The sequence below is a fragment of the Pogoniulus pusillus genome, chromosome 19 (assembly GCF_015220805.1).
Source record: "Pogoniulus pusillus isolate bPogPus1 chromosome 19, bPogPus1.pri, whole genome shotgun sequence".
Lineage (NCBI taxonomy): Eukaryota > Metazoa > Chordata > Aves > Piciformes > Lybiidae > Pogoniulus > Pogoniulus pusillus.
Window position 1 is genome coordinate 6,207,205 of NC_087282.1, and position 27,645 is coordinate 6,234,849.

At 42.1% G+C, this 27,645-nt stretch overlaps 1 protein-coding gene across 2 annotated transcripts; it reads right to left on the reverse strand.

The window, feature by feature from the left end:
- ZC3H12B (zinc finger CCCH-type containing 12B) lies at positions 1-26,913 on the reverse strand. 2 transcript variants are annotated; one of them, XR_010305730.1, is made up of 7 exons: positions 26,563-26,913; positions 9,170-9,944; positions 7,916-8,055; positions 5,433-5,667; positions 5,233-5,339; positions 1,838-4,323; positions 1-83 (listed from the first exon to the last, which is right to left on the reverse strand). XR_010305730.1 is itself a non-coding variant. In XM_064159048.1 (6 exons), the coding sequence occupies exons 2-6, from the start codon at positions 9,778-9,780 to the stop codon at positions 2,903-2,905; spliced, it is 2,514 nt and encodes an 837-aa protein (XP_064015118.1). In that variant the 5' UTR covers positions 9,781-9,944; positions 26,563-26,913; the 3' UTR covers positions 377-2,902. The 2 variants fall into 2 exon arrangements, 1 of the variants encoding a protein (XP_064015118.1); XM_064159048.1 differs by lacking the exon at positions 1-83 and having other exon boundaries at positions 377-4,323.
- Between the last annotated feature and the right edge of the window lie 732 nt (positions 26,914-27,645).

Sequence of the window (27,645 nt, forward strand, 5' to 3'; positions counted from 1 at the left end):
ACAAGCAAGAGAATTTGCAAATGATTTCCACGAGGCTACGCTGCCCAGTCTGTAACTCTGCACATGATGGATGCTGAGAGGGTCTAAAAAATAAAAACAAAGATGATTAGCCTCCAAAGTGCCTTAAGGAAACAGGATGCTGGGTTTGTATTGGCATAGCATTCCCATTGCTTAAAAAGGAATTATCCTAGCAGTAAGACAGAAAAATAAAAGGACTAAACAAAGCCTACAGAAATGAGTATCTCCATAAGCCACCCGACGCTTCAGACAGAAATTTCTGCTCAGTTTTCCATGTTAGAAAACATCAAAAAAACCCACCTTACTGACCCTCCTTGCAACAGCTCTTGGCTAGAACTGGAGAAAAAGGGAACAAACGTTTTTCTACACACAAATATTTAATTCCATGCAAGATGGAAAAGCGGTGAGTGCACAACAAACTTCATTTAATACCTAAAGAATCGATAAATGGATCCCTTAAGAACGAAGCCAGGCCTCTAGCAATCCCATTGGGTACATTTCCAACACATGCAGATGAGCCAACAGCAACACTTTGTACATAAAGTTCAGTGCAAGAATGTATCTGCTTTAATAAATAAGACTAAAGATAACCACGTGGTAATGCTTGAGGTGTACACACAGCATCTGTGCACATAAGAAACCTGTTCTGAAAAGTTGTCCTTTGTTTGTCTATAAACTACAAGTGCCCATTTGAAATAAAAGATCCATAATTACTCATGGGCTACTTCCCTGTGACACACAGTGTCACAAATGTTGTGGTGAAAAAAAAATGTTAGTACTGAAGTTAATCTAGAGATTAGTAGTAGTAGTAGTAGTAGTAGTATTTTATACACATGTTTTATACAATCAAGAAAAAAGAGATACAATTTGTATCAACAAACAAAAGGTCATTTCTGGTTATTTGAGGCATTGCTCTCAGCTGCTTATATACCATGCAAGAGAAGAGAAGAATTAATTGGAAATGAAAAAAAAATGGAAAATGCTGGTCAGTGAGAAATGGTTTTGAAAAAACAGGTCAAGAATTAAGTTTGGTTCCCCCAACTGTTTGAAATATCTGAATATTACTTTGTTTCTTTTCCCCTCTCCATTAACAGAGATGATAACCAACTCATTAGGTTATTTTTTGTAACGTCAGGTGCAAAAACAGAATCACCTTTGAGTTAGCTGATTTGAAATCCATAATGACACGGTCATTATGGATGTTACCTGCACCAGCACAAGAATATTGATCTTGTGTGGAATAATAATACAGGTCTCAAATCTCTCTAATTGTGCCTCGGTGGTGATTCTTTTCTCTTTCATTTGTTTTCCTTACTTCAATATGACAGGAAAGTACTTTGCACGTGATAAAGAGCCCACGAGATCTTTTGAATCAACCCAACCATTACAGTAACACAAGTGGAGGAAATGATAGAAACTCTGTTCCTCAGACAGACAAGGTAACCAGAAAGCAGCATGCAAGCCATTATCAAAACACCAGAAACAACCCTGACTGCAGCCTCACGTTCCGTGTGTTTCACAGTAAGAAACATTTAGGCAGTGTCACACCTTCTCATGAAGAAACAAAAGGCCAGAAACCAGGCCTTCTCAACTTTCATGAAAAAAACTACAGTAGAAGTCAACAAGTCCTAGCTCGAGCCCTGTCGAGTTAGTCATGGTTGGAAATGCTGAAATATACAATGGAGTCAAAAAAGGGCGTCCAGTCAGTGCAGCTTAAAAAAAACAATAAACGCCTCTTTTGGAGACATTTAGCTACAAAGGTTCCCACCCTGAGCAAGGTACCGGTTGCGCAAACAATGCCACACAAAAATTAGCTCACCTGTTGAAACAGGAACTCTAGAAGCCTTCATGAGGCAAATGCACACCTTTTGCGTGGATCTGAAGAGCAAAAACCAGGCCAGCTTTGCCAAGAAGCCCAGCTGTAGCAACTCTCTTCAGGAAGCAGCCTCTTCTCAAGTGGATCTTGCACAGCCAGCCTGAATACTGGGCTGGCTCGGGTGGCAGCCTCGCCCCCGGAGGAAGGGCTGTAATTACTGATGAACTTCCACGTTAAAATCCAGGTTGAGTAATCCCATATGCTGGGATAAAACTGGCAATTAACTTTCAGCTTGTCCAGAGATTTGGGCCAGCAGCTGCTGAGAGGCAGTTCTGAAGAGAGAAGCTACAGTTAAACTTCTTTGAGTTTACTGAGCGGCACTCACGCCTTCAAACTCCTTAAAGTTTTGGTCCCAATTTAATCAAGTATTTGGCTTCTGTTGGCTCGAGCCACGGTACTGGACAATAGATACTCAAACTTCTGGGGAACAGTTTTGAAATTCAAGTACCAGCAACAATATTGACACTTGAAAGCTGAAATCAGGGTTTGGGTTTGGGTTTTTTTTTTTCCCTTTTACAAATTTGAGTGTTTGAATTTTTGTCAAGTTTACTTTTTCTTCACTAATTCCCATGCCGGTAGGCAGTGTCAAACGACAAAGCTGAAGCCCTACAAGTCATCTGGGTGTGTATAGAGCATACCTTTAAAAGGCCAAATAGGTAATTGTAAGCAAATTGAAAAGTGTACACTAATACATGCAATATAATTGCTAACAGTTGTTTAGGAACACCGAATGTGACGCTGTAGTTCTTAATGAGCTATCCATGCAGCAAGGTATGCATCTCCTATAAAATACTATTAAAAATCCCTAGGTTGAAAATCTGGAAATTTACAATACAATCACCTCTTAGATAGTGCCTCAGCATATATATGATTGCTACTGTGTACAGCATTTCACACTATCTTAGTAGAAAATATTTACAAGGGATTGGCCCCTTCCTCCTTCATTGGAGTTCTCCTGCAGGTCCTCTATGCTGTAGTTCCGTTTACCCAGAGGAGGCTGTAACCGCTTTAACGCCCTGTTCTTAGCTTGGCAACAATCATAGCTGCCAGCTGTTGTGCATCTGTCATGTGGGGATTCTTCTCCATCACAGAAAGGACGATGCTTGGAGGGAAAATATTGCAGAGGTTCTTGTAGGTTTGATACTGATGTTCTGGGATGATGTGAGGTTCCCGCGGCTCACCACATATCCCAATCCAGGGGTTCCTCCAGAGCTGCTCCATCTTCTCGGGCATGCTTCTTACCATGACAGGCTCGTAACACGGCTGCATGAGGTTGTTACTCAGTGGGTACGAGTGGTAAGCGTAGGAGTCGGATGTGCATGGCAGTGGATCCCAACTAGCATGCTGCTCTCGACAGAGGGGTGGTCTCCTCTGCCTCGTGGGGTTACTCTCATAAAGCCGTGAGTCAGAAATGCTGTCCATTCTCGTCATGACCAAGGCACGGCTTGGCTGGGCAGTTGATGGATGAACGTTTTGAGGCACAGGGTATTCTCCTGGACAACTGGACCGTGCTCCAACAACTGGATGCTGGGCGTGGAGCCCTAAGTGGGAAACTGACTGTTTGCGAAGGGATTGCTTAGGCTCTTCAGTTCCGTAACTCTGAACTCTATTTAAGGCTTCATGGTAACCATGGGAAAAAGGCTGAAGACGATTTTGTGATGGCAGTCTGTGGATCTTCACATTGTCTTCTGGACTGGCATCTGCTACACCCAGATACAAGTCATTGTAAGAGGAATAAGAATCATTACTTGTATGGCTTAAGCAACTGTCAGGACAGGGGCTTGAGTTTCTAGAATACATCCCCTGGTCCATATCAGCCCCGTAATAATCTGTGTTACGGATACTACTTATGCTCAAGTTGGAGAAATCACTGAGTAAGGAATAATAGCCATGGTCCCCCAAGGACTCATATTTGGGATACTGGTCGGTATAGCTAACTGAGGTGCCATGGCTATTGGTGACTAGTATAGGAGGATATTGCACACTGGACATATGTTCCAGTGAGGATTTCTGATGCATGAACTGTGAGGAACCTGGCACCGGGCTGCTTGCAGAACGCGTATTTAATGCACCAGCTGCATGGCTTTTTGGTGGAGGGAGCGTTGGTACACTTAGTGCAGAAACCAGCGACGGGACAGAGCTGGCCTCGGACTTCCGGGCTACTGACAACTTTTCCTCAGGCTCCACAGCTACTGATCTAATGCTTGGATCTGACTGGCGTTTTGGGGCAATGCGTTTCACTTCAGAACTGATTTCTCCTTTGGAGCTGGACGGCCCTGTGCCACATTTGGCCAAGGCTCCCTCACTCATAGTTTTCACAGCAGATAATTTGGCACTTATTCGAAGCTCATCCGCTACTGACCTTTGAGGCTGGTTTGCCCGTTCGGGGTGGTAATATTTACATTTGTGCCCATAGGTGCACTTTTTACCTGGAAGAGGAAAGTGTTTGCAGGTTAAATAAACCAAGAGCTAATCAAAACCACCAGTGGCTAGCTTTTTCTCTTTGCATCCTTTGCCATTCCTCAATAGTAACATCTCTGTATTGACCCCCTAAAGAAGAATTGTTTCTATATATCCTTACCTATTATATATATCTAAATATATCTACTGTATGTACAGGCAGCCACAGACTCTGCTACCTGTATCCATGGATATCACTGCATCAAGAGCAAGATACACGAGTTCTCTTCCTACTGGCTCACGATTTCAGTGCTGACAATATACACAATGCTATATAAAACTGAACAGCTGTAACACTCTTTGTGTAGTTACGAATCTCGTTCCCTAGACACACAGCAGGAGAGCAAAAAGCTCTTCTGTATACCTGGTATATCCTGCATTTTCTGCTATATTGCTTTTATTGATGTCTGTGTGAAGGGGATGAAAATGGATATTTATAGTGCATGGATGGCACCATGAATCATAGAATGGTTGGGTTGGAAATGACCTCCAAAGGTCATTTAGTCCACCCCCCCCCTACAGTCAGCAGGGACATCCTCTGCTGGGGCAGGCAGCTCAGAGCCTGGATGAGCCTGGTCTTGAGTATTTCCAGGGCTGGGGCCCCAACCATCCCCCTGGGCAACCTGCTGCAGTGTTCCACCACCTCGTGGTGCAGCACTTGTTCCTAACATAGAATCAACCAGGTTGGAAGAGACCACCAAGATCATGCACTCTAAATCTACTCTTCTTCTCTAATTTCAATCCACTGTCCTTTGTCCTATCACTAGATGAAAAATGGCTGCTTCTTTTTTTTTTCCACCACTAATGGCAAAGCATCAATTAACAGCTCCTTTCACATACCACTGAATGTACCAAATCCAGCAGACTTGGGTGCTTACCATAAGGACACGGTTGTTTCTTATGTTCAGGAATAACTGGCCTTTTCCTTAGGAAATTTTCAAGGCTTGGACCATGGCGTCCTAAAGGATCATCAGGAGGCATAAACCTAAGGAGGTAGAAATGGAGTTTGTACTCAGGGTTCTGAATTAACAAATTCCTTTGCTGATGAAGAATAACAAAAAAAAAAAAGGAAACATACTTGTCATTCACAAAAGAATACATCAGCAGCCTCTCCTCTATGAACTTCTTCCATTCTGGTTTCTCATTCTGAAGATCCCGGTAGTTGTCATTGGATACGATGATGCCATCCGAGTCGAAAGCCAGTTTCACTATGAATCGGTCGTCATAGCAAACCACTCTTCTTCCCTGAACCCTTCGAGAGGGGGTGAACACAAGGATTTTTTCTTTCTCCAATTTACGTAGGATTTCTTGATCTGTAAAAGAAGTGGAGTTGAGCAGGGAGGTTATTCTTCCCCTGTACTCAGCACTGGTCAGGCCACACCTTGAGTACTGTGTCCAGTTCTGGGGCTCCTCAATTCAAGAGAGATGTTGAGATGCTGGAACGTGTCCAGAGAAGGGCAACAAAGCTGGTGAGGGGCCTGGAACACAAACCCTATGAGGAGAGGCTGAGGGAGCTGGGGTTGTTTAGCCTAGAGAAGAGGAGGCTCAGGGGTGACCTCATTGCTGTCTACAACTACCTGAAGGGACATTGTGGCCAGGTGGGGGGTGGCCTCTTCTCCCAGGCAACCAGCAACAGAACAAGGGGACACAGTCTCAAGTTCTGCCAGGGAAAGTATAGGCTGGATGTTAGGAGGAAGTTCTTGCCAGAGAGAGTGACTGGCATTGGAATGGGCTGCCCAGGGAGGTGGTGGAGGCACCGTCCCTGGAGGTCTATAAGAAAAGACTACTCTTCTTCAAAGCTTTGAAAGTAGTTTTAAAAGAGGAAGTGCAGCCTTTGAAACATGAAGCTTCTGGCTTGCTCTTCTGGCAAAGTGTTTGTAATTACATCCATGCACAGCTCCCATTACCACTTAAAAATGTCTAGATGCAGAGTGTCATTTTATTTCAAAGTGCTGGTTCAATATTTCACCTCCATGACCATTCTACTCCTCTCTAAGCAGTCATGTACCTTTGCTCAGACTTCTAGGTGAGGCCCCACCTAGAATGTTGCATGGGCTCCCCAGTTCAAGAGGGACAGGGATCTACTTGAGAGTCCAATGGAGGGATACAAGGATGATGACAAGACCAGAATACTGCCTGAAGAGGACAGGCTGAGAGACCTGGGGCTGTTTACCCTAAAGAGATGATTGAGAGGGGATCTAATAAATGCCTATAAACATCTGAGGGCTGGGTGTCAGGAAGGAAGGGACAGGGACAGGCTTGGCTCATTTGTGTCCTGTGACAGGACAAGGAGCAATGGATTCAAACTACAGCATAGGAAGTTCCATGTAAGCATGATGAAGAATTTCTTTGCTGTGAGAGTCACAGAGCACTAGAACAGGCTCCCCAGAGAGGCTATGAAGTCTCCTTCTCTGGAGAATCTCAAGCCCTGTCTGGATGCATTCCTGTGAGATCTGCACTAGATTCTGTAGTCCTGTTCTGGCAGGGGGATTGGACTCGAAGATCTCCAGAGGTCTCTTCCAACCCCTAACATCCTGTGAACACATCAAAAACTCTGTTGTTACTGTATTACAATAGCCTCCTTGTTAGCCTGAAGTAAAACATAAGTACTTTTTATGGGTCAAAAAACACATGCTGCCTCTTGTGTGTTCATGGTGATCCTACTGAATGAGCCTCTGGTCTGATACTCCTTACTTTACACTGGCCCAGCAACTAATAATCATTTCCTGTAGACTTAACAAAGCTTGCTAATGGGAAAATGTGACTGCTGCTTCTCAAATTGCTGAAATGATCCAGTCAAGTTACAAGAAACCAGCACTGATTCTAGGTGGAGACACTTAAGGCATGTTTCCTCACCAGTGAAACTTGTGTTTTCAGATGAACATCACAGCCACAGCCCAGTCTGTAGCACCCATCAGAATCATAAAATGGCTTAAGTTGGAAGGCACCTTAGAGATCACATACTCCAACCTCCCTGCCATGGGCAGGGACACTTCTCAGCTAGATTTGGGTGCTCAAGGCTTCATGCAACCTGGCCTTGAACACCCCCATGGAGGAGGCATCCACAACCTCCCAGAGTAGCCTGTTCTGAAGTCTCACCACCCTCATACTGAAGAACTTCTTCTTAAGATCCAGACTAAATCTACTCTCCCTCAGCTTAAAACCGTTCCCCTTTGTCCTACTGCTGGACATCCTTATGGAAAGTCCCACTCCAGCCTTCTTGTAGGATCCCTTCAGGTATTGGAAGGTATAAAGTCCCTGCACAGTCTTCTCTTCTCCAGGCTGAACAACACCAGCTCCCTCAGTCTATCCTCATAGCAGAGGTGTTCCAGCCCTTAGATTGTCTTTGAAGCCTTCTTCTGGACTTGCTCCAACAGCTCTGTATCCTTCTTATGGTGGGGACTCCAGAACTGGACAAATATTCAAGGTGAGGTCTCACAACAGCAGAGGAAGAATCACGTCTCTTGCCCTGCTGGCCACACTCCTCTTGAGACAACACAGTCATGTATTAATGGAATACTTTTTTGAACCAAAAGGTCAAAGAAAATCTTGATCTATTACCTGTAATCGGTGCATCAGGTCGAGACTGTTCTTTCCTCCATGCAGGTACAAACACAGTGATATCTTTGTGTCCTTTTTCCAGAAACCAATCAACAGCCAGCTGAATTCCCCGACAGGAAAATCCTTCTTTATTCCCATGGCTAAAAAACATGCAGTAGTTTTAGAAACAGCAAGGACAAAAGTTATAATTGGGTTTAGTTTTTGCTGTTGTGGTGGTGTGTTTGGGGTTAGATTTTTTTACTTCTAAAACTGCTCTGGTCTAAGGATATCAGGGAAATACAAAGTCTCTAAAGATAAGTAAACCATTTAATTCTTTTAATTAGACCAGCTTACGAAGCTGGAAAAGAAAACAACAGTTCAGTCATAAGATTACAGCTACTTAAAACTTTAGAAATGGTGAAATTCCACTATCTCCAAAGCAAAAGCAAATAAATGTCATTTTTTCCCCCACTTCTTCATTTTATTAGCTGAGAGAATGAAAAAAATACCACTTTCCCCAATAAAGTGAGCTTACCTTAAATAGGATCAATAAAACAAAAGTTATCAATAACAAGAAAAGAATGAATGATGTTGGCTTATCATGGTGATAAGTGCTTTTAAACACCTAGATTTTAAACATCCACATTAAAAAAAAATCACATTTCTCTAATACTAAATATTCTGCACTTTTATTAGGCCTTTTAAAGGGAATGAGTAACTCTCTCAAAATTGCTTAAGCCCTGCTCCCATCAAAATTGTGTTTTCTGAAACACACAGGAGTCTCTAAAAAGCACCAAAGTAAAAGGGAGTCATTTTTAAAATAGCTCAAGATATTTCTTCACAGGAAAGAAGTTGTTGAGAGGTTTGATAAAAACTAAGGAGAATCTTTACTAAGAATTTTAATTAGTATCCCTCACAGGTGGGCCTATCTTGATTTGCTAAACATAAAGCAAACTAAAGAATCAGACTGTAAATCCTCTCAGGAAATACTTTAGGCATGCCTGAATCATAAGTAAGCAGATACACAAGAGAACACAATGTTTAGTTATGATACCCTCAGGAATCTGTCTGCACAGGTAAGAAAAAGGGGAATACAGATTACATCTAAAGGAGTAACAGCATAGTTAAAACCTGGACTAAAGAGTCCATAAAAACAGGTGTATTTTCAGTGTAAATATACTACATGATTTAAAATTACTTCACCACCAATCCTGTTTTTTCTCATGCATGTTCTAACGATTTATTCTTTCCCAGCATTGTGACAGGGAGACCTACCTCATAGCCACGTTGCTTCCATCAATGACAATTGGCCTCAAGTTATCACTGTTATCCACAACTTCATCTTCAAGTGACAACTCAGGGCTTGCTATTTCCTTTGGGCAAGGGCCTCTTGGCACCAGAGTACCAGTGCTACTGCTGGCACCGCTTTGTCCTTCCGATTCACTTTTGTTGCCAAGTCTCACAAGCTCTGCCAGAACATCATTGATGAGTGCATCCGCCCCCAATTTATTCAGTACAGCCTGGATCTGATCTCCTGCATACCCAAGCTTTAAAGCAAAATCCATTTTAGCTTGGTATTCCTTGTCCAAATTTGGTTTGCATTCATCTAGCTTCAAGTCTTGTGTGATACTGCTCTGTGAAAAGCTTGGGCGATCCAAACAAGGAGACCGACAGAGTGGCCGATGTGGTTTAGTGGAAACCTCCTTTTCTCTCCACTGAGTATTGCTACAGCTGCTCCTGAAGTATGGTTGCTCAGGTTCACTTTCTGAGCTCGTCCATTCCTCAGATTCAGCACTGCATTCTCCAGCATCTTGTTCCACGTTTCTGTCTTCTCTGGAGTGCCTCTTCTCCATTTTCAGCTTTCCTACCATAGACCAGGCCGTCATCACGTTCAGCTTCCAGCCAGAGAGCTCAGTTCTCTTTCATTTCCAAAGCCACCTGGAATTCATACTCAACTGCATCATGTTGGCCAAGTAAAAGTTTCCACGAGGTGGGATTTAATTTGCCTTGCTTACTATGTTCTGGCATAAACAACACCGACATGAAGTTCCTTTAAAACAGAAAAAACACAACACAAACAGAAACCAAACAATTAGCTTTAGAAAAATCCTGTGAAATATTCATCTCGCAATGATTTTTGTTTACAAGTCAGTAGAGGTCCCCACTCATTCACATTTCTGTGTAAAAATTGATCATAATAAAGCATATAATTATGCTGTCTCTTTCATCAGGAATTAAACTCTTTCCCTCCCCTAGCTACTCTACATACAAAAAAAGAATTACACTTCTCAATGCAATAAACTTACAGCTAGAATTAATGAAGTAGCTCAGTTATACTTAAAGATCATAAACCAGAAAGGGGTGACTCAGCACTTTTGAGTAGAAACCTGTCTTCTGCTGCAGGAGCAGCCTGCCTGCATCGTGAATGACTATGTGGAGTTTCAGGCTGCATGAAATTTAACACAAACCATTTCAGCCTCCTTCCCTCAGGGTTTACTCTTGGAACTGATCAGTTAAGTTGACTGCAAACTGCCTGCTGCATATAAAGGTCAATTACAAGATGCATAAAGGTTTTACAGAGCAATCATCTTGTGCTCTGTTTACTATACCTACTGCACTGAAAATTCCAAAGTCAAGGATGGATATTAAGTGCACTTTGTCAGAAAGCCAGGACAGACACTCAATTTTTTTTGTCTTATACCAGGAGAAAAGTTGTTCAAAGAATTCTAGTGATAGGTCTGATAGATGAGAAGATTGAAGTGATGCATGAAAGACCAAACTGGCATCATGGAGACTTTGGAAGTAAGTTTTCAAACATAATTAAAAATCTTTTCACTATGCGTGTGATAGAGACCTGGTACAGGCTGCCCAGAGAGGCTGTGGAGTCTCAGTCTCTGGAGACATCCAAAATCCTCCTGGATGTGTTACTGCGTGACCTACTCTAGGTGATCCTGTTCTAGTAGCAGAGCTGAACTGGACGATCTTTCAAAGAACTTTCCAACCCCTAACATTCTGTGATTCTGTGATACAGCTATGCATGTTTTAGATAATATGGTAAACAAAGACCTAGATGTAAATGTGGGTAACTGTAGAAAATAGATTACCAAAATAATTAGCTAGAGACCCGCTTTCAGAAAGCTGCGAGTCCCATTTGTCTCTGTAGAACAGTAAACCTGGGAATGGAGAATCCAATGGAAGGAAAAACAATGAGGTAACAGTCTGGAAGAAGCCATTCATTTACTTTAGTTCCACTTTCTCATTTTGACAAATCTTGCTTTTGTTAAAGTCATCTCTTTTAAATCATAGAATCAGCCAGGTTGGAAGAGACCTCCAAGATCATCCAACCCAACCTAGCACCCAGCCCTAGCCAATCAACCAGACCATGGCACTAAGTGCATCAATACAGTCTTTTCTTGAACACTTCCAGGGACAGCAACTCCACCACCTCCCTGGGCAGCCCACTTCAATGCCAATCACTCTCTCTGTGAAGAACTTCCTCCTAATATCGAGCCCATACCTTCCCTGGCACAACTTGTAACCACAGACAAAAAGACTAAAAGAAAAGGTACTAAACTTCTGAAAGAGCACATCACAGTTTTAAAGCTACTTCCACTGCAGACACTTCTGTCAGCAAAAATGTAGTCCAAAGAGGCTGGCCTTAAACAGCAATGACATGAGAACCACCCAGCACTGACAGCAGTTTTCCAATACTCCTTTGCTTTAAACAGTTCATCCAGTTGCCTTTGTGTTCTGACAAACGCTGCAGATATAAGCCCTGGATATATGAAAAGCTCTTTTCCAGGATTCCTATGGGAATTTTTGTGATATGAAATAGGAACAACTTTGGCACTGGAACAGAGATTGGTCAAAGATGTCCAGTCTTAATCAGCAACTCATGCATCCAAAAAGAAGTTACAAAACCACCAAAAAAACCCACAAGTCTAACTCATGCTTTTGAGGGGTTGGTCACTATTGTAACCAATAATAAATGTGTATCTTTTTCATGCCCCTTTTTCATCACCTCTCATGTCTCTTCCACTCCTTCAGGCTATGAGTAATCATTAAAAGAAAAATCTCCTCAAAAGAGCGTAAGCACTCTACCAAATCTATGAATTATTTATATCCAGGATGATATCAAATACATTTGTATTGAAAACCTTTTTACACACACGATTCCCATCTCCCCAAAAGACCACAGAGGCTCTTATTTAATTACTGTGGTCTACCAAACCAGCAAATAACAGGAGAAATACTCCCTTAATGTACAGTAGGGTAACTCTTTTGACATACAGCAATTCCAAGTCTAGGGACAAAAATAAGTATGGGAATCTGTCTTGGGGAGAAAGTTGTGTCTCATGTACCTAGAAGAAGAACAAGAACACGCAGTATCAAGTTGTGTCAGGGGAAGTTTAGGCTTGATATTAGAATCATAGAATCAAACGGGTTGGAAGAGACCTCCAAGCTCATCCAGTCCAACCTAGCACCCACCCCATCCAATCAACCAGACCACGGCACTACATGCCCCATCCAGGCTTTGCTTGAACACCTCCAGGGACAGGAACTTCACCACCTCCCTGGGCAGCCCACTCAAATGCCAATCACACTCTCTGGCAAGAACTTCCTTCTAACATCCAACCTAGACTTCCCCTGGCACAACTTGAGACTGTGTCCCCTTGTTCTGTTGCTGGTTTCCCGGCAGAAGAGACCAATCCCACCTGGTTACAGCCTCCCTTCAGGTAGTTGTAGACAGCAATAAAGTCACCCCTGAGCCTCCCTTCTCCAAGCTAAACAATTCCAACTCCCTCAGCCTCTCCTCATAGGGCTGTGTTCCAGGCCCCTCACCAGCTTCGTTGCCCTTCTCTGAACATGTTCCAGAATGGGCTGCCCAGAGAGGTGGTGGAGTCACCATCCCTGGAAGTGTTCAAGAAAAGACTGGATGGGGCACTTAGTACGATGGTCCTGTTGACTGGATAGGACTGGGTGATAGGTTGGACTGGATGAGCTTGGAGGCCTCTTCCAACTTGGTTGGTTGTATGATTCTATGATCTCTGATATTGTTCATTTTATTATTTATTTTTATCCTTTGAAATTATTCTGTAATGAAGTACATACTGAAATCAAGAGAATAGTAATGGAAATCCTGACATGCATGAATATATTAATTTAGGGATGTAAAATGAACGTAACCCCCAAAATATTACACCCTAGAAGTATTTTTAAAATTGAAAATTTACCTTGTACTGTTTTTCCCTGAAAAATAATGCAGATCTTTTACAAAGAAGAATCCACAAAAGAAAAATGAAAGCACCACTACCACACACACAAATCAGAGCTTCTTCATTCCAAGTTTTCATATCCTTTTGGTTTTAGGAAGTAAGATGCTGAAAATCATAGCCCCTGATAGATCACTCATCCCAGAACGCTTTCTTCCTTGACTACTTCCCTATATTAAATGTTGTCTTTCTGTTCCCAATAGGACTGTTTCAGAGAACAACAGGTCTAGAAAGGTGATAAAATCTGATCATCAAACCCATAAAAATGTCAAAGGATCTCCAAAGCAGGCCTCTATTGGCCTAACAACGAAAATGTGAAACTGTCTCAAAGTGAAACAAAGATTATCAAGCTGTGAAACACTTGGACAGCAATTACCTTAAACTGGCCAAACTAACATTCTGTAAGACTGCACTCTTATTTATGATCTCTACTTGCTGTGGTAATTTTCCATGCTGGGAGAGATGGCAGACACAATCTGGAGCACAATCAACTCCAACCCACACTTTCAGTGATACTGGAGAGTACCAACCTACTAAAGGTATGTATTTTAAGATAATGTGTGTTTACAAATGGACAATTTTAGGTAAATGCCTTACATTGAACTTTTATTTGTGTGCTTTGATTCCTTTGGGAATAAAAACCTTTCACATTCTGTTTGAATCACTTGTGATGTCTTTAGAGGAGCTAAGAGAGAATTACTCCTGTAGTTAAATGTACAGTGGGAAGGGAAAAAAAGAGTTAAAATTAAAAAAACCCCAAAATATTCTAAAATGCAGGCCTGGTTCTTTAATGAAGCACAGTCTTCTGATGAAATGAACATCCACAGCATGGCCAGCAGATGGAGAAAGATGATTCTGCCACTTCATTCTGCTCTGGTGAGACCTCACCTGCAGTACTGTCCCCAGCTCTGCAGCCCTCAACCCAGGAAGGATATGGACCCGATGGTGCAGGTCCAGAGCAGGGCCACAAAAATCATCAGAGGATTGGAGCACCTCTGCTACGAGGACAGGCTGAAGGAGCTGGGGTTGTTCAGCCTGGAGAAAAGAAGGCTTCAGGGAGACCTAATAGCTTCCAGTACCTGAAGGGGGCTACAAGAAGGCTGCAGAGGGACTGTTTGTAAAGGATGAGAGGTAATGGTTTGAAATCTGGAGACTGAGATTGGAAGTGAGGTACAAGTTATGCACCATGAGAGTGGTAGAACATTGTAACAGGCTGCCAAGGGAGGTAGCTGAGGCCCCGTCTCCAAAGATACCAGGTTTGACAATGCTCTGAGCAAGCTGCTCTAGCACAGGATGTCCCTGCCTACTGCAGAGTTGGACTGGATGACCTTTGGACATCCCTCCCAATCCAAACCATTCTACCATTCTATGATTTTCTGCTACAATTTGGCAGTTCTAAAATAAGCATGAAAAGCAAAGGTGTCTAGCCTGATCAATAACCATTAATGGTCTCAAAGTTACTACAAACAGTGTCAAATGTAACGGCTGACTGCTGCTCATGCCTTTGTCGTGATGCACACACACACAAAAACGCACACTGCAGAGAGGGCTGCTCAAAAGCCTAGTTTCATTTGGAAACCAGCTAATTATAGAAAATACTTCTCAAAAATACACCCCTGAAGGGTCAAGCTTTGTCAATCAACATAATTTTAAATAAAGAAGAAGCACATTCTGAGCCTTTTATGCAATATGGAATAAAAACACAGTTTTATTGCATTTTAACAGAAATTCCAATGGGGATTGTTAAGGCTGAGGCTAGACTTAGATGAGGCAAGATTTAGATAGTTGCTGTTCTTTAATATTACATAATTAGAGTGTCCCTCTACGCACTTCTCCATCACTATTATTGCAGTACTCTTCATTTTCATTTGAGATGACTTTCTCTCACACAGCACTAACAGCAGTGTGTTTATAACTCAAGTGCTTACCAACGTAGATGTATTAATCAGCTTAAGATGGAATGGCTTTTAATTAGCTCTCACATATATAAACGTGGACCTTGCCAAAATTGAAGCAATGGACATAAAAAATATTACAGAAGTTTTAAACCTCAGGTTAGCAACACACTACACCTTCAGCTCACAAAATACTGCAATTGAGGAACAGTTTATGATACCTGCAGTAAGACTCAGTTTTCCAGATTTATGGCACTACTGCTTTAGCACTGGACAAAGGACAGTCTGATCCTGTTGGTCTAGGTTTAAAGATCTCCATTTTCCCCCTCTCCTCAACATGTCACAAGAACATTCTGTTAAACTTAGCATGCCTGGTTTTACACCTCTAGGAAATAATTCTGCCCCCTTTGCCAGTAGACAGCTTGTAAGAATGATCAGCCAAGGGTTCTTAAGATTGGAAACAGCCTTGAAGTTATGATAAAGAAAAAAGGAGGTTGGATTTTCAGATTTACTGTTAGCTTCCCCATTTGGTTTATTTCAGTAAATTATTTAAGCCAATTTTTAGGGGGCTTTAAAAAAAATTTATCTAAACTACAAGCAAAGCATGTTCCTTCCCAAACGAAAATTAAATTAATTGGTCTCATCCAGACACTATGATTTTTTTTTCCACAGAATTTAGATTTTTCAGCTTTTTTTGTTTATAAATTACAATTATACAAGTTTTCTCTTAGTTTTTCCCTTCTTTCTCAGCTGAAAAGTAATATATTTTATGTATATATAAACTGATTTTCTTGCATTTTCCCAATTCCACATGCATATCTCTAATTTTCTGTTATGGGTTAACAGTTCATCATAATTTTCATTTGTCCTCCCCTGAAAGTAAGATCTTATTTTAACAAGAAGACAGTTTATGGTCATAGTCAGATCTAAGTAATCCTGAACTAAAAAAATAAAGATGAAGAAATGTAATTTTAAGAACAATTTCTGTCCCTCCTGCTGGCATACTCACTTCTGTAGCAGTAACGAAGAAAGCAAGTCAAGTACAGCCCATCTTAGGAAGCAGCACTGTCTCTCTACGACTGCTCTCCGCCAGCCCTCTGCTGTGGTTTACTATTCTTTGGTTGGTAGTGATAGATTGGTGAATCTGTTGTGAAAGCTCACTCTGTGGAAACACCCACTTTTATGACTCATCTTGGAGTTTTTTGCCTTTTTTTCATTCATGTCAGGCTTTGGTTGAAAGCCACTAAGTAGGGAAATTTTAGCTGTCTCATCCCTGTCTTGCATAGCATTGGAAAGTATCAAGTCTGTGACGTAGTGATTACCTTAGAAATATTTGAGATGGGCATTAAAAATCTGCCCAGAAAGAAATAAATCTCTATTATATTCAAACTACTTAAAAACTAAGTCATGGTGCTTTATAAAAGCTCTTTATATTCATCTAAGATCTTGTGAGGAAAGCACTAGAAGTCAAAAGGTCCTGTCTGTACCAACTATAGGTATTTCTGCCAAGACAGATCACAGCTTGTCCACAAAAAAGACAGAGTACATAGACCTTGTAACTTCTGGAAACAGAAGGAGTTTGTCCTCCCATTTCTTTAAACATCCAGCACAAAGAAACTTTCTGGAGAGGCAATTTTGTCAAATAGACAATCTGGTTTAGCAGCAGCTCCCATGCTGACAGAAAATGAGGCAGGCAACCTCCAGAGACTATGTCTGTGATCCTCTGATTTTGCACATGGAGCTCTCAGGAAACAAGTCAGCTTGCACCAAAACCTCTCCATCCTTAGCTATTTGCTCCAGCTGTACAACTTAACTGTTCCACTGCTTCCACATATTTAGGACACTGTAGGGTTTGTTCCCAAATGCATAAGGTTAAGATTCTCAGACAGTGAGGGTCGTCTCATTGCTTTGGTGCTCCTGACCCAGCATGCAAGAAATCCAACACCCACAAAAAATACAAAAAACTGTTTTCTCGGTGACCATCGAGAGAAGGCACCCAGGGTGGAAGGAGTGTTGTGTTTCTCCTAAGTCAGCAAAAATAATGGAATGAAGAACCGGGCAGGAGAGAACAGCAGCTACGTTTTAAGACCCTCAAACATGTACAAGCAAAACTAGAACAAACGTTAGAAAAAAACAACCCAATGCATAAATAATTTGACTAACACTTGATTTTGTTGGTAACTACAAGATTGAGAAATGAGTCAGCGTACCTTCAAATTCTCACAAAGATGGAAAAGCTCATCTCACAGATCATAAACAATGAGATTGCATCACTGAAATTTTAATGTTTGCTTGGCATGAGTTACATTCCCTCTGAGGACAACTGAATATGAACACACACTTCAGGAGAGAATAGAAAGCTGTTTACCCATTTCTGATTTTAAGATACTGTAACTCAGAAATGCATACACTGCAGCTTTAACATTTAATCCTCACGATGCTCATTGCTAAGCAACCAAGTTTTACTAAACACCTCTTCCAGCACAGTCACGACCAACTAGTAGAATTGATAATGTGATTCAGAGAAAAGAAGGCATCCTTATCTATATTTTGTTCATAGAGGACCAAACTGAAAGCATCTATTTAATTTTGCTGGCATTAGATCAGAAGGAAAATGCCTGCTCAGTCCTGTCATATTTACAAAAAGCACTTGGAAATCATTTAACAATTACTATTCAAATTACAATGGATAGTAAAGAGATGGTGCAAGAAATATTCTTTTCCAAGGCCTGTTCAATTCATCAGGACCTAAAGAATCAGAGAAAACACGAAAGAATGAACAACTATCACACAATCTTGTCACCATCTCAATGTGCTCTGAGCCATGCCCTTCAAAGGGGCAACTATATGATGTATACATCTACTAAAAGGAACAAACCTTAAATGAACAATATTTTATTAACTCCTTTCATCACTTTTAAGCAGTTGTTTTCTGTCACTGCAGATACTAAAATGCAAAGGAGAAACAAACAACCAAACAAAAAACCCAAGCCATTTTTTTCTGAAATGTCTTTCTCGTCTGAATAATAATTACATATCACAATGATTCCACAGTACTTATTGTAAGGAAAGAGAGGATTGGTTGTTTTCCGTTGCCTATTTTTGAGATGCATGTAGTTAAAAAACAGAGTCACTTATTACCAACATTCTATGAAAAAAAAAAATCTGAATACCAACACATGATATGGTAACACCCCAGGGAGTTCCATGTGCGCAGTGAAGAATAAATACTGTAAATGTATCCTTTTGTGTTTCTTAAGCTGTTGAATAAAACTCTTCATAAGAATAAAAAATATGGCATGTTTTTTATGAAAATTAAGATATTCCCTCCAAGCTTCAGCATGAATTTTAATACCTCAGTATCCCTCTTTACTCTTCACTAACTCACAGTTAGAATTCTCCTCTGTAGAGATTCTTTCCTGCAAGACAGGTATTAGAAGAAGAGGCATCTTTCTGGAAGAATGCTCTTCTAAACAGCCAGGTCTTTGATTACTGTGGCTGTTTCTACATCACCAGAAGCTGACTGCAATACACAAAGAAATATATACAAACTAATTTTCATGTACCTGGCTCAGGCACTAAGAGCAGCCAAATCATAGCAACACAGGCTTCAACACGAACTGCACAAACCTACTGTGATCTCAGGTTACTCGTTCTACATCACATGAATGAACAAAACTTATTCTATCATCTACTGTAAGGGGCAAAGAGCACTAGAACAGGCTCCTCAGGGAGGCTGTGGAGTCTACTTCTCTGGAGGCTTTCAACCCCTGTCTGAATGTGTTCCTGTGTGACCTGCACTAGATTCTGTAGACCTGCTCTAGCAGAGGGGCTGGACTCGAAGATCTCCAGAGGTCACTTCCACCCCCTAACATCCTGTGATTCTGTGATCTTCACAACTAGGGCAGGTAGTGCTGGCATACTATATACCTACTACAACTATGCCTCGTGATTATAGCTTAGAGAGTGTATAAGCTTACTATTAGAAAAGCTGACAACTTCCCGGTTACACACATACCGATCACGGTCGGTATGGAAACAACATGAGCAAAGAGAAAAAGAAGTCTTTAAAAGAGATTTCCTATTGAGAAACATAACCCAAACACACCAGAGCATCTCCAGCGCCGCGGTGTGCTGCAGCACAGACTAGTGGTTACTCTAAAAACACCTCCGAGTACGTTGTTTGTTCTGATCCTTCCAAACTTCCCCAGCACATCACTAATTGCCAATTTAAAGATGTTACAGTGAAAACCAAAAGCAAGAAAACAACCTGAAAGGCATTGCACAAGTCTTCAGGAACGTGACAAAACACGCTCTATTAGGCAGCAGTGATCGCCAGAGGCCATAAACGGAGAACAGCTCAAGGTGCATTGATGGCACTGGAGTTTGGATTAGCCCATAACCTTGAAAACCACGCTCCTACAGCGCTCATTAAGAGACAGCAGAACATCAGTGCTTTCACGGCACTGAAGACAGCCTTATTGCTGAATTCTTATTTCAGGAACATCCCAGATACTACACATTGCCACTTGCTGCTTTGAATATTTTCTGAGGTAGTGAACTATTTTATCTACCGAGAAAGAAGCACTTAAGAGCTGACAAAGCGTATGAGTCACAAATAAAAATGGTAGCCTTTTCTCATGGTAATTATACACTGAGGTGGTACACATCTGCTGGGGCAGATTCAAAACCAAAGAAAAGCAGAAAATATTCTAAAATTAACATCTGGGTATTTTGGAATGGGTTAAAAAAAAAGATTAAAAAATGGAAGAGTTGTGCTGCATGACATTATGTGCAATTATCTTTTGTCCTTAACACAAAGAGAAAGGGTTGGTGATTTGTAGCGTTTTGTCTGTGTGTTTATACACCTTGAACCACAAGGTTTCTACATTTATCATCATTTTAAAGAGGGATAACAGGAATACATTACAGTTTACACACTCATGCCGTAATAATGCATACGTTGTACTTCAGGGGAATTAAACACTTACAAATTGGGTTTTTTGAACCTTAGAATGAATTCTTTTCAGTGTAAAAAAAGTGTGGTAGCTTAGCTGATTTAGTTTTACTGTGTCAAGCCTTGCAAAAGTGTAGGAACACAAGATAAAGTAAGCTTTGTGGGAAATATTTTCCTTTTTAAGCTGAGAAGTTTTAAATTAAAGTGACTCCAAAATGCAATGCTTTTGCAAAAATGCTACATTCATCATTTCTACTCACAACTTCAAGTGCATTCTCAGTAACGTCAACAAGCACTCTGAATTTATCTAGCAGCACCTGGAATAAAGAATTCTGCCCTTTTATTCTTTTTTAAACTGTATTTCACAGTTTTATTAAGACTGTTCTAAGAGGCTTTGTACTGAACAGCATTCATCTAAGCACCAAATCACTGACAGATGTACAGCATATGTATTCTGATATAGCTTCAATAAAAAAGTCAAAACAGTTCCAAGTCACCCAGCTAAGGAAAGCAAATATAACTGGCTTTAATTGAGATAAAGGTAGCTAGCTTTTGATGGAAATATCCAGCATTAACATCACTTAGAGTACTCTGCTTGCTGAGAAGCAAGGAATCTCCTTATTTAAAAAGGCAGACTCTTATTTTAAGATACTTAAAATATGTTCAAATTGGGTTTGTACTTCTTAATCTAAGAAATTAAACCAATTCACTTCCCTGTTCCAGAAAAGATAGTCCAAAGCAAAGATCTGCAGCTTGTTTATACATTTAGAGACAGGTAGAATCAGTATTCCCAAAGCATGCACTAAGTCAAACAGCACTTTTAACAAAAGCCTTAAAACAGCAAATCAGAGATTTTAGTCCCTTGCTAATTAGAGCCATAGAAATGACAGCATTTTAATGCCATTTAATAGATTTTTTCCAACCACATTGCAATGTCAGTCTCAACACATTAATGGCAAGTTTCAACACTGTAATTCTGATGAAGAGAGGAACATTAAATTCATACCAATCTAAGGGCTAATGTTGTATATTTTTTTATCCACCAAACTCAGAATAACATCAAGAAAAACACTGTCCTTTTTCTACTCATAACGACTTCTCTGACATAAACCACTGATATACATTAAGTTTAAAGCAACGCAGTAGCAGGTAACACCAGAAGTTAATATCTTGTCCTCAAAATTAATATTGAAACTGTAACTGTAAATAGCCTGCTGGTATTGTTAGTAATAACTTTTATTTAGAAGCTCCCTCCTCTCTAAGTTAACTATGGTGTAGCACTTTAAAAGAAAAGCAAATTTGTTATTTCTGCATCTGCCTCTCAACCACCTTTGGAGCAGAACAATAAGATGTAGCACGCTTCTGTTACAGAGGCAAAGAGCAGAGATTTTCAGAGTTGACTCACCGGTGAAGATGAATGTAATCATCATCACCACTGGACCTTGAAGGGGATATTCTGCTTAACAAATTCTGAGGGAACACTTGCAATGGTAGAAGAGATTCAGCTGTGCTGGGAGAACTGAATTTGAGGAATCCAAACACAAGAATACATAGGACTAGCAATGACTTTACTAAGGTTTACCTTTCTGATCTCTGCCTTATTGCACCTACATGTGTTCTGCCTTCACAGAAGATATGAGGGAAAAAAACTCACCACATAAACACACACACAAACACAGATAGACAGATATGCTCCTATATATACACATAAATTCTGAATCTCCCAATGTATCACTTGATACATTTCACAGACCAATTTAGAAAAGTGAAATAGAGATCTTCCTTCACAAATCCTGCAAAAGCTGAGGTCACACAGTTGTTCTTCCTCATCAACTTCCAGCACCTCAAAGTCTGAGGTACTTGAGATTTATTCCAGTAAATACTTTGCATGATCACTGATAGCATAGAATCAACCAGGTCGGAAGAGAACTCCAAGATCATCCAGTCCAACCTAGCACCCAGCCTTATCCAATCAACTAAACCATGGCACTAAGTGCCTCATCTAGTCTTTTCTTGAACATCTCCAGGGACATCGACTCCGCCACCTCCCTGGGCAGCCCATTCCAATGCCAATCACTCTCTCTGTGAAGAACTTCCTCTTAATATCCAGTATTAGATTACACACAAAAGCAAGCTGTTTCTAGCATGTCACACAAATTCCTTGTGAAGGAGTAAACTATAAATCAAGCATGAACTGAAGAGAAATGCAGAGGTAGCGCAGAATTTAGGCATCTTGCCTCCAACTTTATTCATTTTATCACACTGATAAATATGAATTCAAAGGGGCAGGATGGATGATACAGTTTGAATTCTAAATAGATCAGAGGCATTTTGGCTTTTTCTTAAGATTCAGGCATGGAGTTAAATGATTTCTTGACCTAGAAGGAACAGCTAGTGCTGAGCACAAGCCAAGTATAAAGCAGAGGCCAGACTTCTGAAGGGAAGGAAATGGAATATTTCTGCTGCATTAGATATTCAACCATGTTTCCTAAGACAGAAAAACAACAAAAAAAGTAGATGGCAAATACAGACTCAGAAAAAACAGTGCTCTAACAATAACATAGTACCTCTCTCCACCAGTTTTCCCTTTCTAGTAATCTTAAGCAGTTACAGCTAGCGCTGTTACTAATCTGAAAGTCTGTTGCCCTTACCAAAGCAACATTCAGACTCCAGGTGACATCAGGCAGAATAGGATCAGGAGCATAACCCCTTAAAAGATCAAGTGTTAGCAGTTCCTTGTAAAATGAGATCATGCATTCAAGTTTTAAACTACGGCAACACACTGGTTCTAATCCGCATTCTGGGAGGAAGGTGTTTGATATTATCTACTCTGTAGAGCCAAATGACTCATTAATGGTCCGGGAAGGGAAGAAGAAATAACAAATTATAATTGCAGCTAAGTCAGAGACACATCAAGGATATGATGTATCTCATCATAACTTACACTAACTGTAACTTTGTAACTGAACATGTAAAACACTAAATCTAACCTAAATCAAATGTTTCTTTAACTAAAAATATCTTCCCAAAGCAGTTCTTTAAAAAGCTGAAAACCAACAGATATTCTCTTTCTACAGTCTCTCTATACTGCATGGATGCTTACATGATGTGCCACTCGTCAAGAGGCTGGATGCACTCAGCTGCTAGGACACAGGCTTTTCAGTGAACTCTACCAACCACATAGAAGCTACTAAAAAAAATGCTGGAAGCAGAGTGAGACCTTGCTCAGTAAGCATCAAATAGCACCTTTATGGAAAGCACTAAGAGGTGCTTCAAGGCATCTTGTGACTTCAGATTTTCACATCTGTCATCTTGCTTTTGCAAAACCTAAGTCAGTCCATCACTAATTGGGTCTGCTTTGAGCAAGGTGTTGGACTGGATGATGTCCTGGAGTCCAATTCAAACTAGGTACTCCTTCATTCTATGATTCTTTCATTCTTATCATAATAATATTGCTCATTTACAAGGTGAAGAAGCTGGAAAGTCATCTTCAAGAAGACAAGAGGAAAAAGACTACTACTTTGCTTTCCAAGACGAAAACAGCAAACCCCTATGTTCCAGCAATTTCATCTCTCCCTTTCTAAAAGAAAATCTGTATGAGAGAGCGGAGGTTTATTTGATGTGGAGGGTTATTTTGGTTTAGGATGTGGTTTTTTGTTTGGTTTTTAAATGAGGACACCCTAGAAATCAGAAAAGAGAATGACTTGGCACAGAGTCTGAAAGTAGTGTTTAAAAAATGTAGTGGGGGGGAGTAAGAGCCACCCATGTGGGTTTTAGTTTAAAATTTTCAGACTTAGTTTTGACTTCATGTGTCTGTGCACTCCTTAAAGGTGCATACATGTTAAATTTCTTGTACATGTCCTTACTAAAGTAATTGGAGCTAAACTTTTGAGTTTAGCCCTAGGTTGATACTCTGTCCCTGGTAGAGCACTCCAGTCCAGGCAACTGAAGCAGAAGTTGACTCAGATAATCAGAAGAGATATTAATCTTGATGAGGGGATTCTGTCTAGACAGACTGAAAGTTGACACAGAAGAGCTCCTTTCCCATAATGTAACCAGCAAGTACCTTGGCCTGTGCTATAATTTGTAAAAGCCTTTACATACACTGTACTATGATATCCCAATGCCATTCTGGAAGAGGCCCACAACAAATGATGTAGCGCCTAAGTTTTATTTTGACATGGTGATTCAACCTGCTTTGCCAGCAAGCAATGTCAAAAATAACTCATGTAAGAAGATGAAATACAATAGCTACCTTTAAAACTCAAAGTCACTTAGCTGAAGCACTCGTTTAAATATAGAAAGACCATATATATTTCAATCAAAACCGCCAGATAATGAAGAGTTTTTCTTATCTGGGCCAATCTCATGAATACATTTTTCACCTCAGAACAATAAAACTACATCTTAGGGGATGCTATACTGCTTAGCTCTGCACTTCCAAGTACGTTTCTTAAAGCTAAGATCTAACAAGCACAATGCCACATATCATGGCATCTGAAAGCCTAGATCTGTAAAGGTGGCCACGGTATTCTTACTTACTCTTACCTGCTGCCTGCCTAATTCCTAAAAGCTCCCAGGCTTCTGCTTGTGATGTAAACAGTAACAGAGTGCAAATGACAGAAGTAATTTGTATTACTTCTGTTACGCACAAATCTAGAATCGTTACTTGTTTAACAAAATGACATTTCAGCTGCAAGCTGAAAGTGGCTAGGAAAGTCAAAACCCGTAGATGTCTACAATGGAATAATTTGCATAGGAAAAGACATCCAAGAAAGATCAAAGAGCAGAAAGACAGAACTTACCTCATGCAAAACAGCAGACAATAAGAATTTACTTTCTTACTAGTTCATCTGCATATAAATTGACATTTGTATCCATTCACCCTTTTAGCACCTTTTGTTTCCACTCCATCTGAACGGTGAGTTTGATTTTCTTTGTTTGAAATACATCTTAAAGAGGTCATTCAAATGAGAGTGTCTTAGGAAGCCTTACAGATTGCTGTTGAAATTGACAAAGCACTCGATCACTTCAGAAGACAAATGGATCACGGGTCCAGAAAATGTCAACAGCTACAGGACTGGAATAGGGACAGTGGCTATATGACAGTGAAAAAGAAAATGCATATTCCAGCAGAAGTTAAACTGCTCTAAATTTGAGGATGACCTTGACATTCCCACTAACCCATTTTTTCAGCAAGAAGCAGAGATGATTTTACATTAGCTACACTTGTGAAATACACCTTTCAGTTCCACATACCATAGTCCATTTATAACCTCTACTAAGCAGAAAATACATCTCAGCAATAAAGGATGCCTCCTATACAAGAGTGACTGCTTGAAAGACTCATCCATTCCAAGAAACAAACCAAGCATAAGAAATCATATTGATCTGGAATTCTGCACACTCCCAGGCACTCAGGAGTACATATAATGGAAGTTCATAAATAATCAATATTTTAGTATTCTATTCCTGATTCCCATTTATGAGAATATATGCCAGTCACTGAAAGATTAACAACAACGACAACAGAAGAATCATATGTATCTCAATAAAACAAATTAATTTAGATCCACATATCCCCACTTAAAAGACAATACAGCTTTTGATTCATTGGTACTGTTTACTAACTTATGGAGGATATATGCAGTTGTTGTGAAATATAATCTCTAAAGGATTAAATGACAGTTAGAAAAGCAAAGAGCTAAGAGAAACATTTTTGACTGAACTGATCAGTACCTCAAATCTCATCTATACTGCAGTATGCGACCAGATCCTTATTCGCATTTGCACTACAACGCAAAATGGAAGGATGCTAGTGGTGATCATCAGGTATCCACTACGAAAGTGATTTCCTTATGTCACCACCTTGCTTTTGTTAGTGCGAGTTTCTTGCTACCCTTTGCATCTTCAGACACTACACACCTCCTTAAACAGCGCGCTAACGCAGCCTTCCCAATCCCTCCTTGGCACTTACAATTCCCAAGTGAAACCAGGCGAATTTCCCGATTCCGTACCAAACTGTCTAGGCCATTTCAATCGCCCTGCCACAACAGCCTCCAGCACCCAAAGCAGGCTTCTGCCGGCAGCTGCAAGAACAACGACGCCGGGTCCCTAAGAAAGCCCCGCGTTCTCTTGCCTAGGCAGCACCTGATGCGGGGCGGACCGCGGCACGCCAAGGGCAGCAGCCACGCTGGGCGGAGGCAGACGCCGGACCGAGCCGCCGCCCCTCCCCGTGTGCGTAGGGCGGCAGGGACACCCCCGAGGTGCCGGGAGAAGCAGCGGCCCCCCAACCACGGAGGAAGGCCGGGGGGCGGCTGAAGGCCGCACCTCAGCTGCTGACAGGCCTGGAGAGCGCCCGGCGGGGCGGCAGGGGGCGCCCTACCGACCCTCCCAGCGCGCAGGCCCTGCCGTCGCCTGACAGAGAAGAGGGGAGGGGAGACGGGGAGGAGGGGGCTCCCACAGGGCACTACGCTGACGCCCCCACCCCGGGCCGCCCCTCGCCCTCCCTCACCGCCCCCTTTCCCCTAGCTGGGGCCTCACCCGCTGTAGTCGCTGCAGATGTCGCCCGCGGTTCCCTGCGGGCGCTGGCAGCGCAGAAGCGAGGGACGGCGGGGCTCGGCGCGGCCGCGGCACGGGCCCCACTCTGGCCGCTCCCGCCTCATGGAGGGGGGAGGGCAGGCCGGAGCGAGGGTAGAGGAGGAGAAGAGGGGGATGGCGGAGGAGCAACGCCAGGGCGGAACGGGATGGGGAAGGTGCGAGAGGAGAAGGGGGGGCGCTCAGCGCCGGCGGGGGCCCGGGGGCCGCTGCCTCCACCTCATCCCTGCCTGCGCCTCAGCCGGGCCAACGCCGCCGCCCGGGCGCCGTCTCCTAGCAACCGCGCCCGGCCCCCGCTGCTGCAGGCGCCCCAGCTGTTCGCGGCGCCCCGCGCGCGCCCGGAGCCGGCTCACGCGCAGCCGGCACGCGGCGGCGCGCGCCGCCCCCCCCCCGCCCCCGGCGCGGAGCCGCGGGGGAGGGGGGGCGGAGCGAGCGCACGTGCGCGGCTGGCCGTGACCTCGGGGGCGGTGCGCGGCGCTGTTGACCCCTTGCGGTGCTTTGGGGGGGTCGAGGGTCCTCCGGCCCGGGAGCGGAGTGTGGCCGTGCGGAAACGGGCGCTCGGCAGAATAGGCCGCGTTGGAAGGGATCGTGAAAGATCATCTGGGCCAACCTTCCCCGGGAAAGGGAGCCGAAGTAACGCTACCTTTCCTGAGCAAGGGAGCCTAAGTAACGCTACCTTTCCTGAGCAAGGGAGCCCAGGTGACATGCTCCAGCACCCTGCCCAATGGCATCTTGAAAGCCTCCAAGTGATGGAGACTACCACATCCCTGGTAACGTGCGTAACTGTTCTCACTGTAAGCAATGTCTTTCTCATACCCAGAGGACAGCTCTTCTGATGCAATATATGCCCATTGCTCCATGTCTTCTTCATGTACCTCCCTTGTGAAGAGAAGACCTTCCAGTCTCTATCAAAACAAGAAGAGCCCAAGTGGATAAGCGATTTGAGTGTTAGCAATGCAGGAGCAGAGTAGACGATTTTCTTGCAGAGGTAAATATGAAAGGTATTAGGAATTGTTCCTCAACTATTGT